We start from the raw sequence: 21155 nt of genomic DNA, 5'->3' as shown, positions 1-21155 counted from the left end.
ATCGAGGTTATCAGCAAAACATAAGGGAAGAGTTAATGATTAGTGTTTCCTTTGAAGTGTGTATCAGAATTAAGATAAACTTTAGTTTTGAAGATACATACCCCGAACTAAGGGCTTCATGATCAATAGATTATCCTAACGATAATTTCTCCCAAAAAATTAGCAGGTAGACATAATTATTTTACCACCTTTTTTGTTTTTCTTTATTTTCCTTACAATTTTCATTGTGTTGCAATTGAAACTTAAAATTGCAACCTAGTGGAGGATTTTCCGAATTTAACTCACAAATATTATCATGGTTTCCCGTTCCCTGATAATAAGGATATACTGATTTGTTTATTAAGATAATTTTGCCGAATCATTTTCTTTCGCTACATACAGGATAACTTTATAACACAAAAATATTTCCTATATACACGTTTGATCAATAACAAAATAGAAAACGGAGAGAACGATAAATGTTCAAAGATAATAAAATATAGCATAACACTCTACTTTAAAATAATTAAATGAAAATTAATAAAAAAAATCAATCTGGATTTTAATGAAGTACATTTTGTAGTAAAAACATTGATAGTGAAATAATAAAAGACACTTTTTTAGCTAAACTGACATTAACGACTTTTAAAATGTAATACAATATAACTTGTATTTCCAAAATCCATATAAGCTTCCTTTATAGTCACATTTATATTTTCTGATTGGTGGCACAGTTCATAAAATACACAAGTTACTCATTATGGATTTGTAATTAACCAGCACTCTTTTTATCCATATACCGTATGTACATACGGGATTTTCTACACTTCCTTTTATGTTTCAACATCAGTTGAGGCCAATTTGGATTTCAATAATTAAGCCTTTATCATCGCCAATGAATCCTTGAACAAAGAAACAGCGGTATGATGTAGTGTAATTGATGTTTTGCATACACTAACGCTGGATCTATTACCGAATTGTATAGGTGAAATCAAGTGTGTGTCTAACGTCCATCATTCAAGGGCGTGAAGGAAACATTTATTTAGGATGAGTTTGAGGCGTTTGTGTTGTTCACTAGTTTCGCCCGTCAACAACGTTGCTGTATACCGGGAAATTTCCACCCAGTCAAAAATTCGCCCTTCAACGGGAAATAGATATTCGCCCAGTGTTGATTTCGCCCTTCATGTGTACATGTAGTTACTATGTAGGATACACTGGATACTAAACCTCGCTGTCATGATAAACTTACCCTAATTGCGGAGGGCGCAAAGGATGCAAATCAAACAGCAGCGACACATCACGTTATACAGTATTTTTGCAGTCGAATTCAATACTTAAATATTATTTTCTTTTTAACGTGTAGTTCAGTATACATTGACATACAGGTAATTCCACTATGCTTTGATGTACACACACAGAGAAATCGCTTGACCCTGGCATAGCTTACATTTTTATTAAACTGGTACGTTCAAACAAATAAAAACGTAATATAAGTGTTCTCAATACCACAAAGCATTTGTTTTATTGAAATGGCGTTAATTGCACTGAAATATGCCGGTGTCCATTCTGTCCGGCGTGGTTCGTTACAACGAACCAGCATAACGGTTACAAGCAGCAGACTCATAGAGAAGTTCATATAATCACACAGTTGGCTGCAACGTCCAACATAAAGATGACCGGACGATCCAGCAGTTCATAACACTACTTAATGTCACTGGTATCATCATGCGCACTTTCCTTGTCTTCTTGGCCAACAAGGAAAGTTCCTTCATTTGGTCATATTGAAATCCTTGAAAGTTATGGTTGTCTTTAATTTCACCTCTTATAGGAAGGGCTGAAATAGAATGTTTAAAATTACGGTTAAGATTTAAAATTTGGTGATTAACAACAATTAGATTGCAACTAAAGAAATAAAACGGTGATATGCTTTAAATTATTTTTTATATATATATATTGAATATTTAAACGCTATGTACTTAATCCTCACCTAAAGATCCGTCGATGTTTTCGGATAAATTTTCCGTATAATCAAAGTGAACGATGAGTCTGTTGTTGCTAAGTGACGTCACCTCGAGTTTGACCCCTGACCCTTGACTTCCATGCACGTAAGTGTAAAATGTGTTAGAAATCCAATCTCGTCTCACTCCATTCTCAACCAAGTGTGTAGGGAATAATTCAGTCACGGTCTGAGCATTAATTCTGACGTACGTGATACGTGTTATTCGATTTGGGGAGTCGGTAAACTCAACGCTTACAACTGTACCTGCGATTTAAACATAGGTTTTGAGCATTAGAAGTGCAATAATGAGTTATATTTTTTCTACTAAACAACCCTTCTTCTACAACTGCATTTTTAACGTCAATTCAAAGCAAATTACTGTGTAACCTCCTTGTACATTGTAAACATTTTAATTTGCTTGTTCCTTAGCAATTATTTATCAAACTGACATGGTTATATGTGTGTGTAACATACACTGATTCAAACTATATATAGATTCTCTAAATATACCCTTGGGCATTTGCCTGTTTCTGAAGAAACACGCCATATTTTTTCCATTTTTTCGGCTGTTTTTTTTATATTTCCCTGTACGTTTTAAATCATTTCTGGTAGCTCAATTAGTTAAAAAAAGAATTTATAGCAACCAAAATAGCCCTTTTTAAGTTAAGTCCGCAGTCTTTTTTATTTTGTTTTTTAATAATTTAGAAGTTTTGATATGCTTTTTTTTATTCGTCTTAACTGCAATTTGCAGTTTGTATTAGCAACAACATAACTATTTACCCGAGTCTAAATCCCGAAAAAGAGTGTATCGCTTTGTTTCCTCCGCCTTACTGGGGTTTTCCAGACACAGTGGTAAAGCAATGCCTTTAACACCAACCAGTGTATAGCCTGTAAATAGAGACATATTTTTTATCATACAAACTGCAGTTATCAAAATCAGTCAGGTGAAGATAAATGAGGAACAAATAAAGTAAACTTTGGATATATTGTAAATGGATTATATATATATTTATGCATAGTCTATATTTTTGTCGCGGTTATTTAATGAACATCATATGTCAATTAAATGTTTGTTGGTTACTACTTATCGAAAAACAATAATACACCATAAGCATACGTTTAAACATTGATCAGAAAAAAAGCACACTATACTTTGAAAGCAGACGTTTGAGTAGAAATGTCAACTAAGGAATGCACAGATTATATATATATATATAAACGAAAAGGAAAATTACAGAAATATATAAAAGAAAGGGAAATTTACAGAAGTAGCGTAAATGTGCTGTTTTGATATTAAGAACTTTTTTTTGATAAAGCATAAATGTAGTTGATAACGAGTTTTAGGGGTATACAAAGGAGACGGAACATTCTAAAATTATATATGCAAGTTAAAAACGAAGACAAATTCAAGGTTTGCAATTTATTTATAGCCAATAATTGTTTTAACGAAAACAAGTGATTAAGGGCAGAAATACTTGTAGATTGCCTACTTGATCAGCAAAATACTGTGTATACATTTTGTGAACGTCTGAGGCAGCAAAGTACTGTGTATACATTGTGTGTGAACGTCTGAGGCAGCAAAATACTGTGTATACATTGTGTGAACGTCTGAGGCAGCAACATACTGTGTATACATTGTGTGAACGTCTGAGGGATCGTTTCACCGTGATCAGGTTGTTGTAGTGACTTTGCGAATATGAAGTTACTGCAAGATTTCAGTGATGGAGTAGAGGCTAAATTTACGTAAGATATTTGTGAGAGTTACATCCCCTTTATCTCTAATATCTACTATACATGTGTAAGTACCTGAAACTTAGAGAAAACAGATATAGACATAGCTGTTTTCTGATCCTTTTGATTTATCCAAAACATTTTGAATGAACTGAATCATTTATATATTGTTCTTATTAATACGATTAGGGAGTTGACGCCTGTTATTAAAAAGAAGAAAAAAACTAAAAATGATAATCAAGCTCAGTCATTTCTTAGGGGGAAAACCCCATGAAAAGACAAAATCACTAACAGAATGAATATATTCCTCAGCCTGTTTGCATGATATAGCATGCTAAGTACAATGTAATACTCTTATGACTAGAACTTACCGGAAGTACTGTCATGCGGCGGTATGTTAGATTTGAAGTTTTTCTTGCTGCCCGTTGTTCTGTTCTTATCAACTGTCACTTTACTAGCAAAGGTCCCTGATGACGAAGCACCCCTAGAGTTCCCGGATGGTCCTGTAACACTGTTACTAGTAGGTATTGGAGACAACCCGGCATCTGGTGCCACGGTGGCAAGGATGGGTCCATTGTTTATGACATCAACTAGATCGGCCATGCCTGGATCGGAGCTCAGCATTTGATTGTTGTGAAAGAGTGAAAGGTCTTGCGATGGATGCATTCTTTCGTTAGCTAAAAGATTTGACACAGTATAAGTAAGAATAATATTGACATCTTAGAATTTAAAAAACTGAACATGTTTGTTTCAGTATTTTCAATAATTGCCTACATGTTAAAGAATTATATGAAGAAGCCTTCTCCCGGTAACGATCGTTATCAGTCTAATATTTTCTCAATTGACTATGCAATTGGTCAATTTGGTATTTTCTTTTAATTATATATTTATCTTATTATTATTCATTTTCCAAAGCAAGCTGTTAGAAATTGTTCATTTCATAAGCATATCTTCCTTGCAAGGAAATATCTTCATACTTATTAATGTCCATTCAGAATGGTTCATTTAATTCATTGCATTCTAACCCGCAGTATATCTGTTGAGATGAATCGACGGTAGAACAAATGGATATTTAAGTAAACCTTTGCTAAATACACTTAGTTATTAACTCAACCACAACAGATATCATTTTTAGCAAATCATAACAGATAATAGTAAAAAGACAGTAGAACTATGTTTAATATGAATTTCAAAACAGCGGACAACTATGACGAACTTGTTTTAAATAATTGTATTTTGGCTGTTACATGTAGCATTGTCATGTCTCATGAAAGAGGTATACACAATAAGGGACTCTAATTCCTGGCTCTTCATTATTGTCTGATAAAGAAAAAAGACTAATTCTTTCTCTATATTACAATGATTAACCAAACTTTGACACTACTGATACTATCAGGGCGAATTTATCACGAGAAGAAATTGTGTACACGAAATGCAATATATACATGTAGTTATTACATGTGAAGGGAGACATTATCACTGGGAGAACATGGATTTAGATTGATAACATTAACAGCGAGTTTTGATAAATTCACATTTGAAGTATTTACCAGTCGATAGGAACAATTTGGATCAGGTAATTTTATTGGAAAAAAATTCCATAGACGTTTGACATTCATCTTGGATGAATGGATCAATGACGTAATTGAACAATTATGGTCTTTATGGTTATTATAGTCTTCAATGACGTAATTGAAAAATTGACAATGTCTACAAGGAACATTACCAGGACTGTCCATTAGAGGATCAACGAGCGACGAATGTAAGTTTTCCGGCAAGGATACCACCATTGATGTAAATGGAGTCACAAAGTTGTACTGCAAGTTAAAGAAAGGGTATTTTACCATTTTTACTGTCGGCAAGATATGATGTTGACTATTTAAGATACTCATGAAGGAAATTTATTTAATAAATACTGTAATAGTAATACGCTGTTATGTCGACTTTTGAACATAGTCATTGGCCTTTTATATAAGACCCGATATCATGTTACAAAATAAGATGTGAGTTTCTTAATAATGCATTAAGGAATTAGTGAAGGAGCGAATGGTTGGATGGATATTAAATTTTTAAGAAATCATTACTTCAGATTCGTCACCTTTAACGCCAATGTCGTAATATTCTGTTTTAATTCTTCTTGTACCATCTCACTTGTTGACGCGTACATCTGTTGCAACCACTGTTTAATTTTAAGATAAGCCCATATCTTTTCTGTTATAGCATTAATGTCTTTATTTGTTGTAAATTTGAGTCGCACCACTCCATCTGATGGTACGTCAAGACTGAGCTCTCCATTTAAATCGGTAGCAATAACATTTGGCTTAATATCGTACATTACATCACCCGCCATCATACCAGCTACAACAACTTCGGATCCTTCAAAGATGTTCGGAACCTTCCTTTTTGTCAATGTTTTTTCATCTACAGAACCAGGCAGGTATTTAAAAGTAACGTTTTGCAACAGAATTGCTGAAATTTCCGAGTAAAAGTCTGAGATTTGATTGGCAGCATCGAAGTCCTCGTAGATTTTGCGACCAAAGCCATTATTTTGAGCAGCCAATTTTTTAATGAAATCATAATCGGCACCTCTACCAAAGGCAAGAGCGAAAATGGGAATTTTGTTTTCGTTGAATTTAATCACATTCTTCAGTATTACTTCTGGATTGATCTGGCCGATCGTAGGCTCCCCATCAGTAAGAAATATAAGAACTGGTGCTCTTGTCTTGTCTTTCCGTTCGTCTAGTAAGGCAACCCCTCTTCCTATAGCACCCTCAATATTTGTACCTGAAGAATCACCATAACAGTGTTAATTGCAATGCTTATGAGAGATCATTAATCCATAGAACACAGAGATAAATTATCTTAGTTGATACATTGTAACAAACCTAAGCTATGTATAATTTTTCAAGCGCAGCGATTGGTTGACCCGATTAGCAGGCATACGGTATAACTAGACAACATATTTATAGAAAAATCCTGATCGTAAGAATTATTATTAAAAATTGTTTAAAAATTGCATTAATTAAAATATAGACATTTACAATAACAGATAAAACTTAATTTAATAATATATCAATCGGTCTTTTATTTACCTCCATTTGCATACGTTTCGTTGACGAAAGTGGCTGCACGTTTAATATTTGCGGCGGTTGCATGGATGAGTTTTTCAACAACCTCCCATGGGTGAACACTTGAACTGAATGTTAAGATATTTACTCTTTCCTTGGATTGTATCTTGGACAAAATAGTGGACATGGCTTGCTTCAACTGGTCTAATTTTCGCCCGTTCATAGATCCACTTTTATCAAGTATGAAAACAACATCCTTTGGCTTCGGTTTTATACCACTCGGAGCAAAGAAGTGCACAAAATATCCGTTAACCAGCTGGAAATTCAAGAGTTGTAAGTAATGAGAGTTATTGGGATATTTCCCTTTATCATTAATTTATTTATTGGATTTTTGCTTAATTTACAACCTACCATCAATTCGTTTGCATTTTTATCATATGCATCATTTAACTTTCAACTCCAATGAAAACAATAATTTATTTCGGACAGTTTAAATATTTAATCACATCGTTTAATTCGACTAATGATAAATTGTTAAATGAATATTTAAGCGCAAATTGTGTTTCATGCCATCATGAATGTTTCAGTCCTTATATTTATGTTCAAAACAACAAAGATGACATCGTTTTATCTTTTGTTATTGTCCTATTTGGTGTGAACAAACTGTTTAACCAGATGGGGAAGGAACCAGTTTGGCGGGAACAAGATCGCGCTTTTGACGTCATAGTCTCTGATTGCTCAAACAGTTTGATGGATATACCTAAAATGTTCATGAACGGTAATATCAATGTGTAATAGTTCTCAGAGTCGATGGATTATAGCAACATTGGATGGTAGGTTTATCTTAGGACTGTACAAATAAAATGTAAATCTTCATATTTAAAGATTTAATTGTTGTGAAATTATACAAACGTTCAAAAGCACCTGGATCAAATATAAAAACTGGTACGAAATGTTTCCCCGTTCAAACATTTATGATATTAAAACTCATAAATGGCTATAAATACAATGTATGGAAATGAATAAACGGGAAAAAATAAAACTGCAGAAAACATATTGCAGCATATGGAAACATCAATATATTGGTTGTACAGGTAATTTTTTTGTAAATCCTTACTTTCTACGATTTTATTTCTAAATGCCGATTTACATACATATTCCATGAAATCGTTTACATACATATTCCATGAAATCGTTTACATACATATTCCATGAAATCGTTTACATACATATTCCATGAAATCGTTTACATACATATTCCATGAAATCGTTTACATACATATTCCATGAAATCGTTTACATACATATTCCATGAAATCGTTTACATACATATTCCATGAAATCGTTTACATACATATTCCATGAAATCGTTTACATACATATTCCATGAAATCGTTTACATACATATTCCATGAAATCGTTTACATACATATTCCATGAAATCGTTTACATACATATTCCATGAAATCGTTTACATACATATTCCATGAAATCGTTTACATACATATTCCATGAAATCGTTTACATACATATTCCATGAAATCGTTTACATACATATTCCATGAAATCGTTTACATACATATTCCATGAAATCGTTTACATACATATTCCATGAAATCGTTTACATACATATTCCATGAAATCGTTTACATACATATTCAATGAAATAGTTTACATACATATTCCATGAAATCGTTTACATACATATTCCATGAAATCGTTTACATACATATTCAATGAAATAGTTTACATACATATTCAATGAAATCGTTTACATACATATTCAATGAACCCGCTAGGCTAGAGCTTCATGGTACACTGTGAATATGTATGCAACCGATTTGCGTTCTTACCGGCATGAACAATGAACTTATACCGTGCAATCATTATATTTACATCCTAACTATTAGGTTATAATTGTCCTAAATATAAATATTCCCTCAAACATTCAATATTGAAGTGTCTGTGTTGTCAGCGCAAACACGATTCCTAATATCATCAAAATGCTTGATTTTAGATGTTGTCTCATTTTAATCGAGGCGGGAGAAAAAGCTTTCAAATGAGACTGCTTGAATAGCGTTCATAGCTATATGAACGCCATTTACCCTGGCAATGATAATAGAGAAACTTACAGTGGAAATGTAAAAATATTTCTCTAAGCTTTCAAACTTTATTTTAAAAATGAAATGATTCACACGGCCTTTGTATAATACAAATGTACAAAGTGGTTGCCTTTACAGTATTTGTATATCTCACCAGGATGTCGCCACCGTCAGTTTTCCTATCCACGTCATATTTGACCTTGAACTGACAATCCAGCCCATTCGGACCGCCTTGCGCTGTCTGTATTTTAAGTGTGGGCTCAAACAATATGTGTGCACGCTTGGCAGACGGACGTGTTATGGTAGTAGCTGCATTGGCATCTAGGAGTAAACGGACAAATTAATACTTATTTAATTACATCAATATTAGCTTAAGCTTAAGTATTTTTGGTAAATCATGACTTGGTGTCCAACAATAGTTTATTTTTTTTGTATCACAGTAATGTTTATGTTTGTAATTATTATACCTTTTTGATCTTTTATGGTGAACAGGTCACTCTCGATTGGTGGGATTCTCAGCTTAATTAATTTTCTTGATTCCTCAATGTCCATCTCAATTCTCAGATCGGCTACGGGTTCTCCAGGCTTCACATAGACCACGTGATTATAGGAACCCAATTTCCGTTGTAGCAATTCCTGGTAACGTAGCTCAAACGTTACCTTCTGTTCTGCAGCGACGTTGACCTGGATATAAAACGTATTTGTTTCCCTCGGCCTGGGGAAAAATATAGGGAATATCAATAGTTCAGAACTGAATGAAGATTAGTTTTGAAACAGCATGAAATTATTTTATAGAGTCATCATTTACTTGTTGATTATCGAAATGCATTTTCAGATGTTGTTTTTATGTAACCAGTACCAGTAAGACACCCACAGAAACAGAGACCTACATTTATTTTTAATAACTTTGTAATAACTTGTACAAATAACATTTTCATCGATGATTGATCAGTTTATTATCTGAATTCACATATCCGAATGTGAGTGTTTTATTATCATAACTATTCCAGTTTGACATATTAGGAACTAAACTGGCATGGCAAGTAAAGTAAATACGGTTCATTCCTTGGTGACCTACTTCACGGAGATATGTGCTGCAGATTTGCCTTTGCTCTTGTCTCTTAAATACACCTCTCGAGCCGTCTCCTTTGTCGTGACGTTACCGACATACGTCTTAGTCCCCACAGTTCTTGAAACAAACATAATGCTTATATTTGTTATGGAAATGTAAAAATACTCGTTTAGCACTTAAACCGAAGTTATACAAATATTTGTACACATGTACAATATTGAATATCTTTTACTCTCCTACTTCAGAAAAGGGATTATTTTGCAATGAGCAATATATCTAATTCAATTTCATTCCTGATTTAATTTGTAATTAATTATTTTTTAAGGAAAAGGCACCACCATTAAAATCTCATAATATATGGAATGCATAATATGTATACACCTTACAGGTTTAATTGATGATATGTTACGCTTAGTGTAGAAACGTGTTTTACGTACCTGCTGAATATGTGGTATCACGAGAAAGTGTGATGTATTTAAAGATATATTCAAGTTACCAAATAAATTTTGAAAATAAATCCACAGCAAAATCTAACGGTGACACAGCAAGTTATATATATATCAATCACCCTTTATTGATATAGTGTTAAATTGATAACAGTTGTAAACATAAACTACACTACCTATGCTAACACTTACAAGGTGAAGTTAATGATGAATGCCTCGTTGGGAAGTGTGACGTCAAATGTTGATTCATGTGACTTAAGGTCAGGGTTCACAACCTTACTTGTGACGACTGTCGTAGCAAATCTATATCTGATATCGGACTTGATATGAAGATAGTAGATTTTCGGCTTCAAATAAAACAAATTAATGAGCATAGGTCTTCTATCGTGTAAAATAAAAGTTACCGAGTAAACCTTATGTAATATCGAGAATATTTGAAATTAATTCAGATGTTTACATGAAAATATATCAGAAAATACTTTTGCATAAGATAAATAAACAATGTATACATTTATGTAATTATTGAATATTTAAAATAAATCCTAATGAATAGTATAGAATTTAAGATATTAAAATCAAATATGGTATATCTCTAAGCCCCTTAGCTAACCACTTACTCTTATTCACCTCGTACTTTTTCAAAGGGTCTCCAATGTTGACTTTTCCTTTGTTCATATTTTGCCATATTTTGCCATATTTTGCGATATCCAACCTCCACATAACATATTTATGCTAATTTATGCTTGACAGTACTTGTTAATCGTCCTAATACATAGATATGTAAGTATGTTAGAGATATTTTAGTTTAATTTACAATTTGTGATATATTCTTCCCATTTTTAAGTTTTCATAGGCCGTCATCATCTGATTCTATTTTTAACACAGATGCAGCTTGTGTTAACCTCTTCGGCGTTAGTGGTGTCCATTAACATTTCTTACTTTTATGAATATGCTGTATTTATGTGTGTATGTAGGCGTAGTATATTTCTTAACGTTTTGAAGTCAATGAAGTCATTTGATTATTGTTGTTTTCTTTTAGACGTTACAATGAAAGTTATGACTGATCAAACCAAAGTTTGCAGGGTTTGATTTCTGGGGGAAATACGATGAAGTCAGTTTACAAAGAACCACTAAATATTACATGTAACATGTTTAATCTCTATTTATATGCACTGTTTGTTAGATATGTATTTATACTGTAATACATCGTATGAAAAATCAATATGTAAATGTATACATGCATATACATAAATTTAAGTATTGTTTAAATCAATTTCATCATCAACATTAAGGAAGAAAACTAATTTTTAGTTTAATTGTAACAAATACCACATGCGCCTATGTATTCAGGACGGTGTTATTCGAAAGGATCGCTATATAGCATCTTAAATGACTCGCTACTGTTAGGAAAATTTCAATATGTCCCTCCCGTGTGCTAAATTTATATGTTATATCTTACCTTCGTTTGAGCTTCGATCCTATTGAGCACTACGAGGCCTAGCAAGAGTAAGTAGAGGAGACGCATGATTCTATCTTAACAAATTTCACAGGATGCACAGTTTCTCTCAACAATAAACGAGTTTACTGCTCATGAATATTCTGTGTTAACGTACGTCTTGACATCCTGACTCCATATATCTGTCTATATATACAACAGGTAAGAAATTATCATTATACAGGAGTACCTTTAATTCAACGGGAAAAAGTCTTCCTAGGTCCCATTCCATGAAACAATATCTATATTTTGCTGTGCCGTTAAAAATAAATAAAAATATATAAATATATATCACGAAACAAAAAGTTTTATGTATATAAGTAAAATGTTGATAATTCTTGTCTTAAAATCTGCAACATATTTGCAAATATGTTTCAACACGTTCTGAATTATGCATAAGGCTTCGTATTTCTGAACGTTTCAACGGGATTCAATTTTATTTGCGTTCATAAAACAAAATGAATACATATATACACACATCCCTCATACATGTGCGATGATTAACTGTCGTTGGTGGTGACCACGACAGGTGACGTAATAAATTTGTGATCTGGCACTGCAAGCTATTAAAGCAACATAAACTTGTGGTATTTTGGTTAACGTTTACACAAGTTTTGATTATTTATGGAATGATGGGGTTTTGAGTTATTTATTTGAATTATTTAATTGAAATATTTTTTTCAGTAAATATGTAAAACAAAGCTGTTATTTCTTTTCAATCGTATATTAATGCTTATTGGATAAGATATATGAATGTACAACAGCATAGGTATAGTGGGAGTATGCCTATTTCTTTCTTCAACCTTAAATTAAGCAAAAAGGTGTGGATTTACAATGACGCCATAAACTAGGAAAACGAACATTTACATGTCAACTTTGGTCTTGAAATTGTGTTTTTGTGACCGAAGGGTTGCGGGTTCGAGTCACGTCAAGGCACTGTATTGTATATTTGAATAAGATTCCTTACTTCACTTATACAAGTTACTCAGTTGTAAATGAGTACGTGGTTGGGCAGTACTGAAATAGGTGAAAGCTAGCTGTGAGCGCCGAAATGGCAGCACCGGCTGTATACTCTCTAGGGAGTTGAGACAAGTGTTGACTGGTTGTAAAGGCCCTATTGCCCCGGATTATAATTTGTGAACCGCTTTGAGACGACCTACGAACACGGTTGGGTTAGCGGTATATAAGACCCTAATATTATTATAATTATTTCTGAAGCGGACATACAACCTATCCATCAATCAATCAATCAATTATAATTATTTAGTATTGTTTTTGATTCAACGTTAACTGTAGCTTACTGCGAAGCTGCATGAAAAGCGTGAATGTGTAAGGAAAATGTAAGGACATAATATCACGATATCCTGATAGACGTCGAATGTTGACGGATAGAGATAGATATATAACTATAGACGGGTTGTATGGTCGCCATCATTCGATAATCAGAACTTATTCTTCTTGAAGATTATAGCTAAGTGTTCATGCAATTATTCAACAGGAAAAGGAAGTAAAGAAGCAGTTTTTTGAGGCTAAAAAGCCTAACAAAAATAGGTTATTACTGCACCATATATTGTTCTTTTAGGTCTCTGGAGTGCAAAAGATTTAAGTTCAACCGTCAAAATGTCCAAAAATGTATATTGGTAGGGTCGCTGTGGCCAAGTTGTTAAGGCGTCTGATATTCTGTTACCACTAGCCCTCCACCACTGGGTCGCGGATTCGAGACTTACGTGCAATTCAGCTTAAATTTTATGTCGGCTCCAACTCAATGGAACTTGCTACTCAGCCAACAGGTAAGTGCAGTTGATTTTATAAAACATTTACACGTCTTAATATCTCTGGTTTCCACATATCACAATTAATTCCATATTCACAGACATGATCTGAATATCACTATTCTCTTGACAAATATGTTGCATACTGACCGACTTAAATACAATACAGTGTTTCTTCGAGAGGTGCATGTTGGTAAAGACCATGGGCAAGTTTCGCCATCACATCTTATTTGAAAGTTAGTGGATTTTTCTTGCAATATAAATATCGCCGTTTTTGTTTATGCTTGCTAGTGTATCTGGGGATTTCGTTATCACTTCCCACTTTTCTAAAACGACCTTAAATCATGTATATACAAATGTACGTTAAAGATTTAACAAGATTAAATTAATAAAATGAAAAATAAAATTAGAAGGCTCTTACTTTTCATGAACGTTTTACAGTCTCAGCCATTAAGTTATTTTACATTGATAATAATTGAAACAAAATAAGCCAGGCTACACGGAACTACTTTCGCTACGTCGGCACCTTCAAAAGCAATTGAACAAAGATATCCCCTGGCCTTTGATCTGCGGTTGATTCCATTGGATTAACCGAATTTTACCTGTACAACATATACCTGTAATAATATATCGGGNCATATTTATAATCAATGAACATGAACAATGAACGTGTCTGTAAAATTCAAGTTTGGTTTTAAAAATAGTATTCCTATTTTTTTTATCGGGGTATATTGTTTTAAAACCATTGATTTTGCTTTTGCTTTTCATCGGGTATGAAAAGGTATTTTATTGCATTTTCAAAATATGTCAAATAGGCCTAGAATATGGTTTACTGTAGATGGGCTATTATGTTTTCAAACTGTGTGGGATAGAAATTCAATAGGGGTGAATACATTGTGTGGCAAATTACGGCTATATGATGCCGAGACGTCGCCAAAAGAATGGACTCGTGTACCATAAAAATACTCTTGTTTATGTCCACGCGGCTATTAACAGACATCTGCATTTGAGCAGATTGGATATTGATATTGTCAGAGATAGGGCGTTTCACAGAGTCAACAATATGTTGGATGGGAAATTAAAAACGAACTCAGCACAGACAAATAATATGTCAGGAAGACCGAGAAAAGATTAAAACCTACCCTACTTGAGTAAACTCGTCCTCCTCCGTTATCGTGTTTGGTTGAATCTTGCAATGATTTTTGTGAGAAGAGGCCTCGCGTTGCACATACAACTGGCATCGTTCAATTTTCGCAGAAATGCAAATGACAGAGAATACGTGTTAATACACCACGAAACAGCGCAACAAACAAGCAAGGTGGGACTCAAAAAGGTACGGCACCATCCGCTGAGAAACGCATGCAATTCCGTATCAGGAAAATCATGTCCTGTTAAAACACTCAGGGATTTAACCTCCAAAACTTATCCAGACGCCACGTCTCAATCACTGCAGGAAGGAGGCCATGTCGTCCCCCGCTACAGAGGAAATATGTTTTTCGAACAGAGCTGCAAAACAGTTTCAATTCTCCCGTTTTATGGGCGATACATTTGTATATCCAGGAACTCGAAATGTAAACATACATACACAGCACACTCCCTTCGAGCAAAAGCCATTCAGGCAATGAGTGACGCCGGTTTCGACTTTCGGCAGTTCATTTCATCAGATTTTATTGACTTTATATATGTCAATTGGATTGGACATCAGGCTATGCCTATTTAAGTCCTTTCCAAACTTAGTTATAAACAGAATATATATTCTGTCATAACAATCTTATTAAACAGTGCAGGGGAGATAACTCCAATTTAGCTTGTGAAATGAAAAATTGACAAGTTTTGTTTAATCATTCTCTGTTTATATTTTAGATATTAACATTTAAATAAATCATGTATATTTATTGACAACCAATCCTACATAAAATCCAAGGGATACAGGCCCAAAAGTCCCTGTGTATAAACACATTGGCCATCCACCCACTGGATATATATACGATAAGTTACCAAGAAATAAACATTTTGTAAAATTTCAGAATATGATATGGATTCATATAGGAAAATGTAGTTATCATTATATATTGTTTGAGTTGATTCTCTTAAAATTTATTTAACAAAGCACTATAGAATATTCGTGTAACTATGAAATAGTTAGAACAGGTTATAGAATAGTACACTTATAAATACCATCCAGTCCAGCCGAATACCAGAGATGTTGTGAAGATAGATATACACCAGTATCAATACTTATTAGCAGAGTGATCATGACACTATAAATAATAGCATCACTTTCAATGTAAAGTTTTGCTGTGAGTGAGATTACATATGAAGCCTATTAGTTTGACAAATGTAGTCAGATATACTTTGTAAACTGGATATGTTAATAATAGCGCTGCATATTAAACATCCCTTTAATAGAGTTTTTTTATATTAAAATGATCATTGATTACTAGTTATACCAAATCGAGAATTTTTTATTACTAATTGCATTCTAAAGTTGTTATAGATTTGGCATTCAAATATAAAATGAAATGCATTTTCATTTTCATGTCCACATCTACATGCTGGTGTGTCATTCAGATGATCCATATATAAGTCACTATTTAGGTTGCTAGTATGATTCTCAACTGACACATTATGATATTGAATTTTCTTGGCCCATAGTATTTAAATGTGCTAGCAATTTCTTCAGTGTTGCTCATATCATCAGACTTGATGAAATTTTTAAATTGTTGAAGGGAAGTAGCATTTAAAGTTTCTGCAGATAGAAGGTTTAATTATCTACACATTGAGAGAAAATAACTATTGAAATAATTCTCAGTTCTACAGAAAGGGGGATTGAAAATACGGCTATTTCTTAGTGGGTATCTTACATTTATATTGCTGTGAAGGTATGGTTCAATGATGTCTTCCAAGTACTTAGGCGATTCATTATTTAAAATTTTGAACATAAGTGCTAATTTATGATTTTTTTGCCTATAACAAAGTGATTCAAGTCCAGTTTCTGCATAAAGCTTACAATGAAATGTCCCTCTACGCAATCCTGTAATAATTCTTAATGCTTTTAGCTGGATTGACTCAAGAATATTTTTATTTTGGTTACTACATCCCCATATTCAAGTATTGGTCTAATAAAAGAGGTATATATTGTTATAAGAATTTTCTCTCCAATTTGTGTTTTAACATTCTCAATATATTCATTCTTTTAGTTTCGTTATGATATCACACTCTTTCATATAATTCAACATATATTTNGTTCAAGATTTTCAGAAGAAGTTGATATTGAGCTGAAGTAGTTATTAAAACATTCTGCTTTTTCAAATGGATGATGTATTAAGTTATTGTTTCCAGAAAGAGGAGGAAGACAATTTGATGCATTATTTGAATTCATGACAGATCTAGGAATTTTCCACCATTTATTTGGAGGCACATATTGGTCACCAAGCGATTGTTGTTATTTTTCGTAATAAATGTTTTTAGCTTCTCTAACAAGGTCTACTAATTCATTTCTAGCCTTTCTGAAATGTTCCCAATTTATTGCAGTGTTGTTATTTACAGCTTTTTTGTAATCTATTTCTCTATTTAAATTTTTGCCTTATAATATTCCTCATCGAATTTTGGATGGTATACATTCATCTATTTGATTATTAATAGAATCTGTTAAAAATGTATTAAATTCATTCGAGTCAAGGGTATTAGTTAGTATTTCCCAATTTATTTCATTTAGAGCTCTATTCCTTTGATCAAAATCTGCATTGTCAAAGTTTAATGTAATTTTCTGGTAGGATTTTTGCTTAAATGCAGATTATGAACATGTAAAATAAATAACAGAGTGATCACTGCATATTGGTGTATTCACTGTATTATGTTTTATAATATTAATATTATAAGTGAAAAAAATATCAATAGCAGTGGCAGTAGTTTGTGTTAACCTGATAGGTTTATTAATCTTCCAAGTACTTAGGCGATTTACCATTAGTCTATTTAAATGGTGGTTAGTAGGTATATTCAACATATTTACATTTATATCCCCAGTTATTATGATGTAGAGTGATGTGTTACATGCATTATCTAGAACATGGTCTAATTTATCCCAATATTCAACATTTGATTCAGGTCTATAAATACATCCTAATACATATTTTTGCTTATTGAATAATACTTCAATCCATATCATTTCTATATCTTCATGCACAAGATCAATTCTTCTTTCAGTATGTACTGTGTCTTTGTGATAAATATTTACTCCTTCCCCAGGTCCAGTTTTTCTATCAAGTCTATGAATGTTATGGGAATAGGAGTTAAGTGTTATTTCAGCATCAGTTATATTTGGAGAAAGGTGTGTTTCAGTAAGACATAATACAGTTGTGTGACCGCACAACGCACCACAAATACCGTGCGCACATCGTTCACACACCGTCCGCACATCGTCCACACATGGTGCGCACAACTGTGCGATTTAACAATCGTTCGCCCCGTTGTGCGCTTTTCTCCGCACAACTGTGCGATTTGGTACAATTTGTTGATCAATATTACGGAATGCAAAAAATACGGAAGGCTCGTATGCAATAATGTACACTGTATATATATCTGTAATTTCTCATCACAATAATTAAGATTATCTACAATTTTACAATGCGTGTTACACAGTGTTACAGTGACCGTTAGACTGGCAAGAATGGGTTTAGCTTCTAGGTGACAGAACAGGTAAATAACAATTTCATGAGTGACCGGAGTTTTACCTGGCCTGTCCCTGACACATAGAGCTGATATGTGATACCGTATGACCGTTATGAAAACACAACTGGACGTTAAGTAGTTGTTATTTGCATTCGATTTGGTCTATATCTCCCCTTCACCTGGTTTTCACACCTTGGCGAGTTACGTAAGTGCCCCGGGCGGGGGATAACTACGGTCTAGGTACAGGTATAAAGTGGTTATGTTTACCTGTATTGCCGAGACTGTGTTGTAATTTTACATGGGTCGATTTAGGTTGTTTAAAAAACACCGAAAACACCATTTCTAAATTTAAGAAAATATAGACAGAAAGATCAGCTTATAGATGTAGCTAGAATATAGAAACATACATAAAAATCAAGTGTATATGTTTAAACACGAATTCGTATATATTGTTAAAGCATTCCTCAATTTACACCAACCACGATTGTTATCGCACAACATTCGCCCATCGTCTGCACAAATGTGCGAAAGCATTTATCGTCCAATTTTTTATCGTTCGGACTTCGTGCACACATCGTGCACACATCGTGTAACGTTGTGCGACCCGCAACTGTGTGTCACTTTCATGTAATTCTGCTTCAATGATATCAAATTTGGTTCTGAGAGATCTAACATTAAGATGTGATATTTATATGTTACATTGGGGTGCTGGATTTAGTACAATATCATTGCAAATAAGTAATATGTTTTTTAATGGTACATAAAAGATATTCAAAGTTTTTAAGTTTGAAAAAATGTGATTCATCAAAAAGTAAACAATATATAAAGTAATAGCTAGGGTATGTAATTTTACCTGCAAATGCTCGGATGATCAATGTGTTGATATAATAATAATCCCCACAATATAGATGTGTCCCTATAAATATAATTGCGATATTCTTATATTTATCCATTATCAAATACAATTGAGTGGTAAACATTAGGACACATCAATAGGTTTCTGGTGTAAACAAACTGTCAAAACTGGACAAACATGTCCAGGCACAACAACTGAAAGTTCTGTGAGAAGTTACAGTCGAGGATGATCTACCAGTCTAAAGCACAATTTAACCGAAACACTAGCATCCATAGTTCAGCCGAACATCAGTCTCCAAATCATTTTCCGTGACAACACACGTGTTCAGGATCACGTGATTTAAATCCACCAATCTGATGCTGCCAAATGACACAATCAACTCAGCTCTCTTCTTCAAATAACTTTCTTTCTGCCGGCCTTCTATCAAATACTTTGTTTGCGCACTGAGTCTTTATTTGTGGACAAAAATAGGACAGCCATCGTGTTTACCGCCTCACAACAGCCTAATTACAATATAAAATGGCCGAAGACTTCTCCCCACTCAGCTGAGCGCACGAGACATTTGACGTTACTTAGCAACACAATACACAATGTTGCTTGTTGAAATATTTTTGCGCACGTGATAAAGTGCCATTTTTAAGAATAATTTATCGATTTTATTTATCAATGGATTTTTTTTTTCATTGGGGTATGCAAATAATTTGTTTTGCAAATTGTATTAATTTGCGTAACGGATTCTTACAAAGTTTTCAACGTATAATGGATACGACAGTCTTCAAGTTATTTCTCATTTGTGGCATTGAATAAGTCGGTTATCAACATTGTTAGTATTTTATGAGTCGGTCATTGAGTTGTTTTTACATTAGAAGTGTTGGATAAGTCAGATACCAAGTTGTTTTACACTGGTAGCATTGACTAAGTCGGTCATCAAGTTGTTTTACACTGGTAGTATTGGATAAGTCAGATATCAAGTTATTGTACACTGGTAGTATGGATAAGTCAGATATCAAGTTATTGTACACTGGTAGTATGGTTAAGTCAGATATCAAGTTATTGTACACTGGTAGTATTGGATTGTGGCACCCGGTTAGATTTGTTAATTCATTTTAATTCCTTATATTCCTAAAGATTCACTAAAATATATTGAGTCTTATTAGGATTACTTTGTATAACAATGTGTCGTTGATTGTAATCCTTAATCCGCGCTCCGCATCCGCAATCGCTGTCGCCTAGTCTCGTGTGTTACTTTCGTTTTGAATGGAATGTATGAGAGTGTGACGTAATTGTGAATGTTGTATACCTGTTTGACCAGTGACAAACTGACCTCTGACACCTGTCGCATTGCGTGATATTTCCCGCTTCAATGTTTTATTTGCTTCTCTGTCCTTTCTTTTCCATTCACTTCCTATCTGCTCCTGGTAGAGGCAACATCGCCATATATACATACTTACGAAATATACATACCTGGCAGATTATACTAGTGGATCCCCGGTACCACATACAGGGTAAGCTATTGGTCAAATACAATATATAAGCTATTGCTAAACTTAATATTTATGCTGATAAATATTAATGCTCCATAATTTATATTTATTGGGAATGCTATAACGTGCCGTAAATTGCTCATATATAATTATGGGTGTGGTTATTGACTAAGTGAACACTTTCCTTATTGAACACTGATTTTATACTTCGGTGTAGTTTACTGGTATTATAAGTATTATGTGAACCATATTCATATATAGTTTTCTAGGCTACTTTAAATAATTGTTTTATAAACCTTACGTCTTTTAAAGTATCGTACGTTACAACGTGAATTGTCCATATGTAAATGTATTGTTAGGCGAGTTCGTTTCTGTATATTGTCTCATGTGTGTTTTAATATTGTTACAGGGAAATAAATACCCACTAAATCAAAGATATATGGTATTCGTCATCTATTGCAAAAGAACCCAAACACCACA

General features: G+C 33.5%; 1 protein-coding gene across 1 annotated transcript; it reads right to left on the bottom strand.

The window, feature by feature from the left end:
- Positions 1–1417: 1417 nt before the first annotated feature.
- Positions 1418–12054, bottom strand: LOC110457753 (inter-alpha-trypsin inhibitor heavy chain H4-like). Its single transcript, XM_021509138.1, has 12 exons — positions 11857–12054; positions 10590–10744; positions 9958–10068; positions 9347–9594; positions 9034–9200; positions 6802–7093; positions 5808–6493; positions 5436–5526; positions 4081–4386; positions 2759–2866; positions 1967–2242; positions 1418–1813 (listed from the first exon to the last, which is right to left on the bottom strand). The coding sequence occupies exons 1-12, from the start codon at positions 11920–11922 to the stop codon at positions 1620–1622; spliced, it is 2700 nt and encodes an 899-aa protein (XP_021364813.1). The 5' UTR covers positions 11923–12054; the 3' UTR covers positions 1418–1619.
- Between the last annotated feature and the right edge of the window lie 9101 nt (positions 12055–21155).

This window comes from Mizuhopecten yessoensis, unplaced genomic scaffold, assembly GCF_002113885.1.
Source record: "Mizuhopecten yessoensis strain PY_sf001 unplaced genomic scaffold, ASM211388v2 scaffold9303, whole genome shotgun sequence".
NCBI classification, from domain to species: Eukaryota; Metazoa; Mollusca; class Bivalvia; order Pectinida; family Pectinidae; genus Mizuhopecten; species Mizuhopecten yessoensis.
Note: the sequence above shows the minus strand (reverse complement) of the source record. Positions and strands in the feature narration are given on the sequence as shown.

Bases quoted from the DNA above. Each gene is read 5' to 3' on its own strand.
- LOC110457753 (XM_021509138.1), bottom strand. From the start codon at position 11,922: ATGCGTCTCCTCTACTTACTCTTGCTAGGCCTCGTAGTGCTCAATAGG. The intron at 9,595-9,957 runs GTAGGTCACCAA...ATTTTTCCCCAG, and splicing joins GCAGCACATATCTCCGTGAA to GCCGAGGGAAACAAATACGT. The intron at 2,243-2,758 runs GTAAATAGTTAT...TTTAAATCGCAG, and splicing joins TTTTCGGGATTTAGACTCGG to GTACAGTTGTAAGCGTTGAG.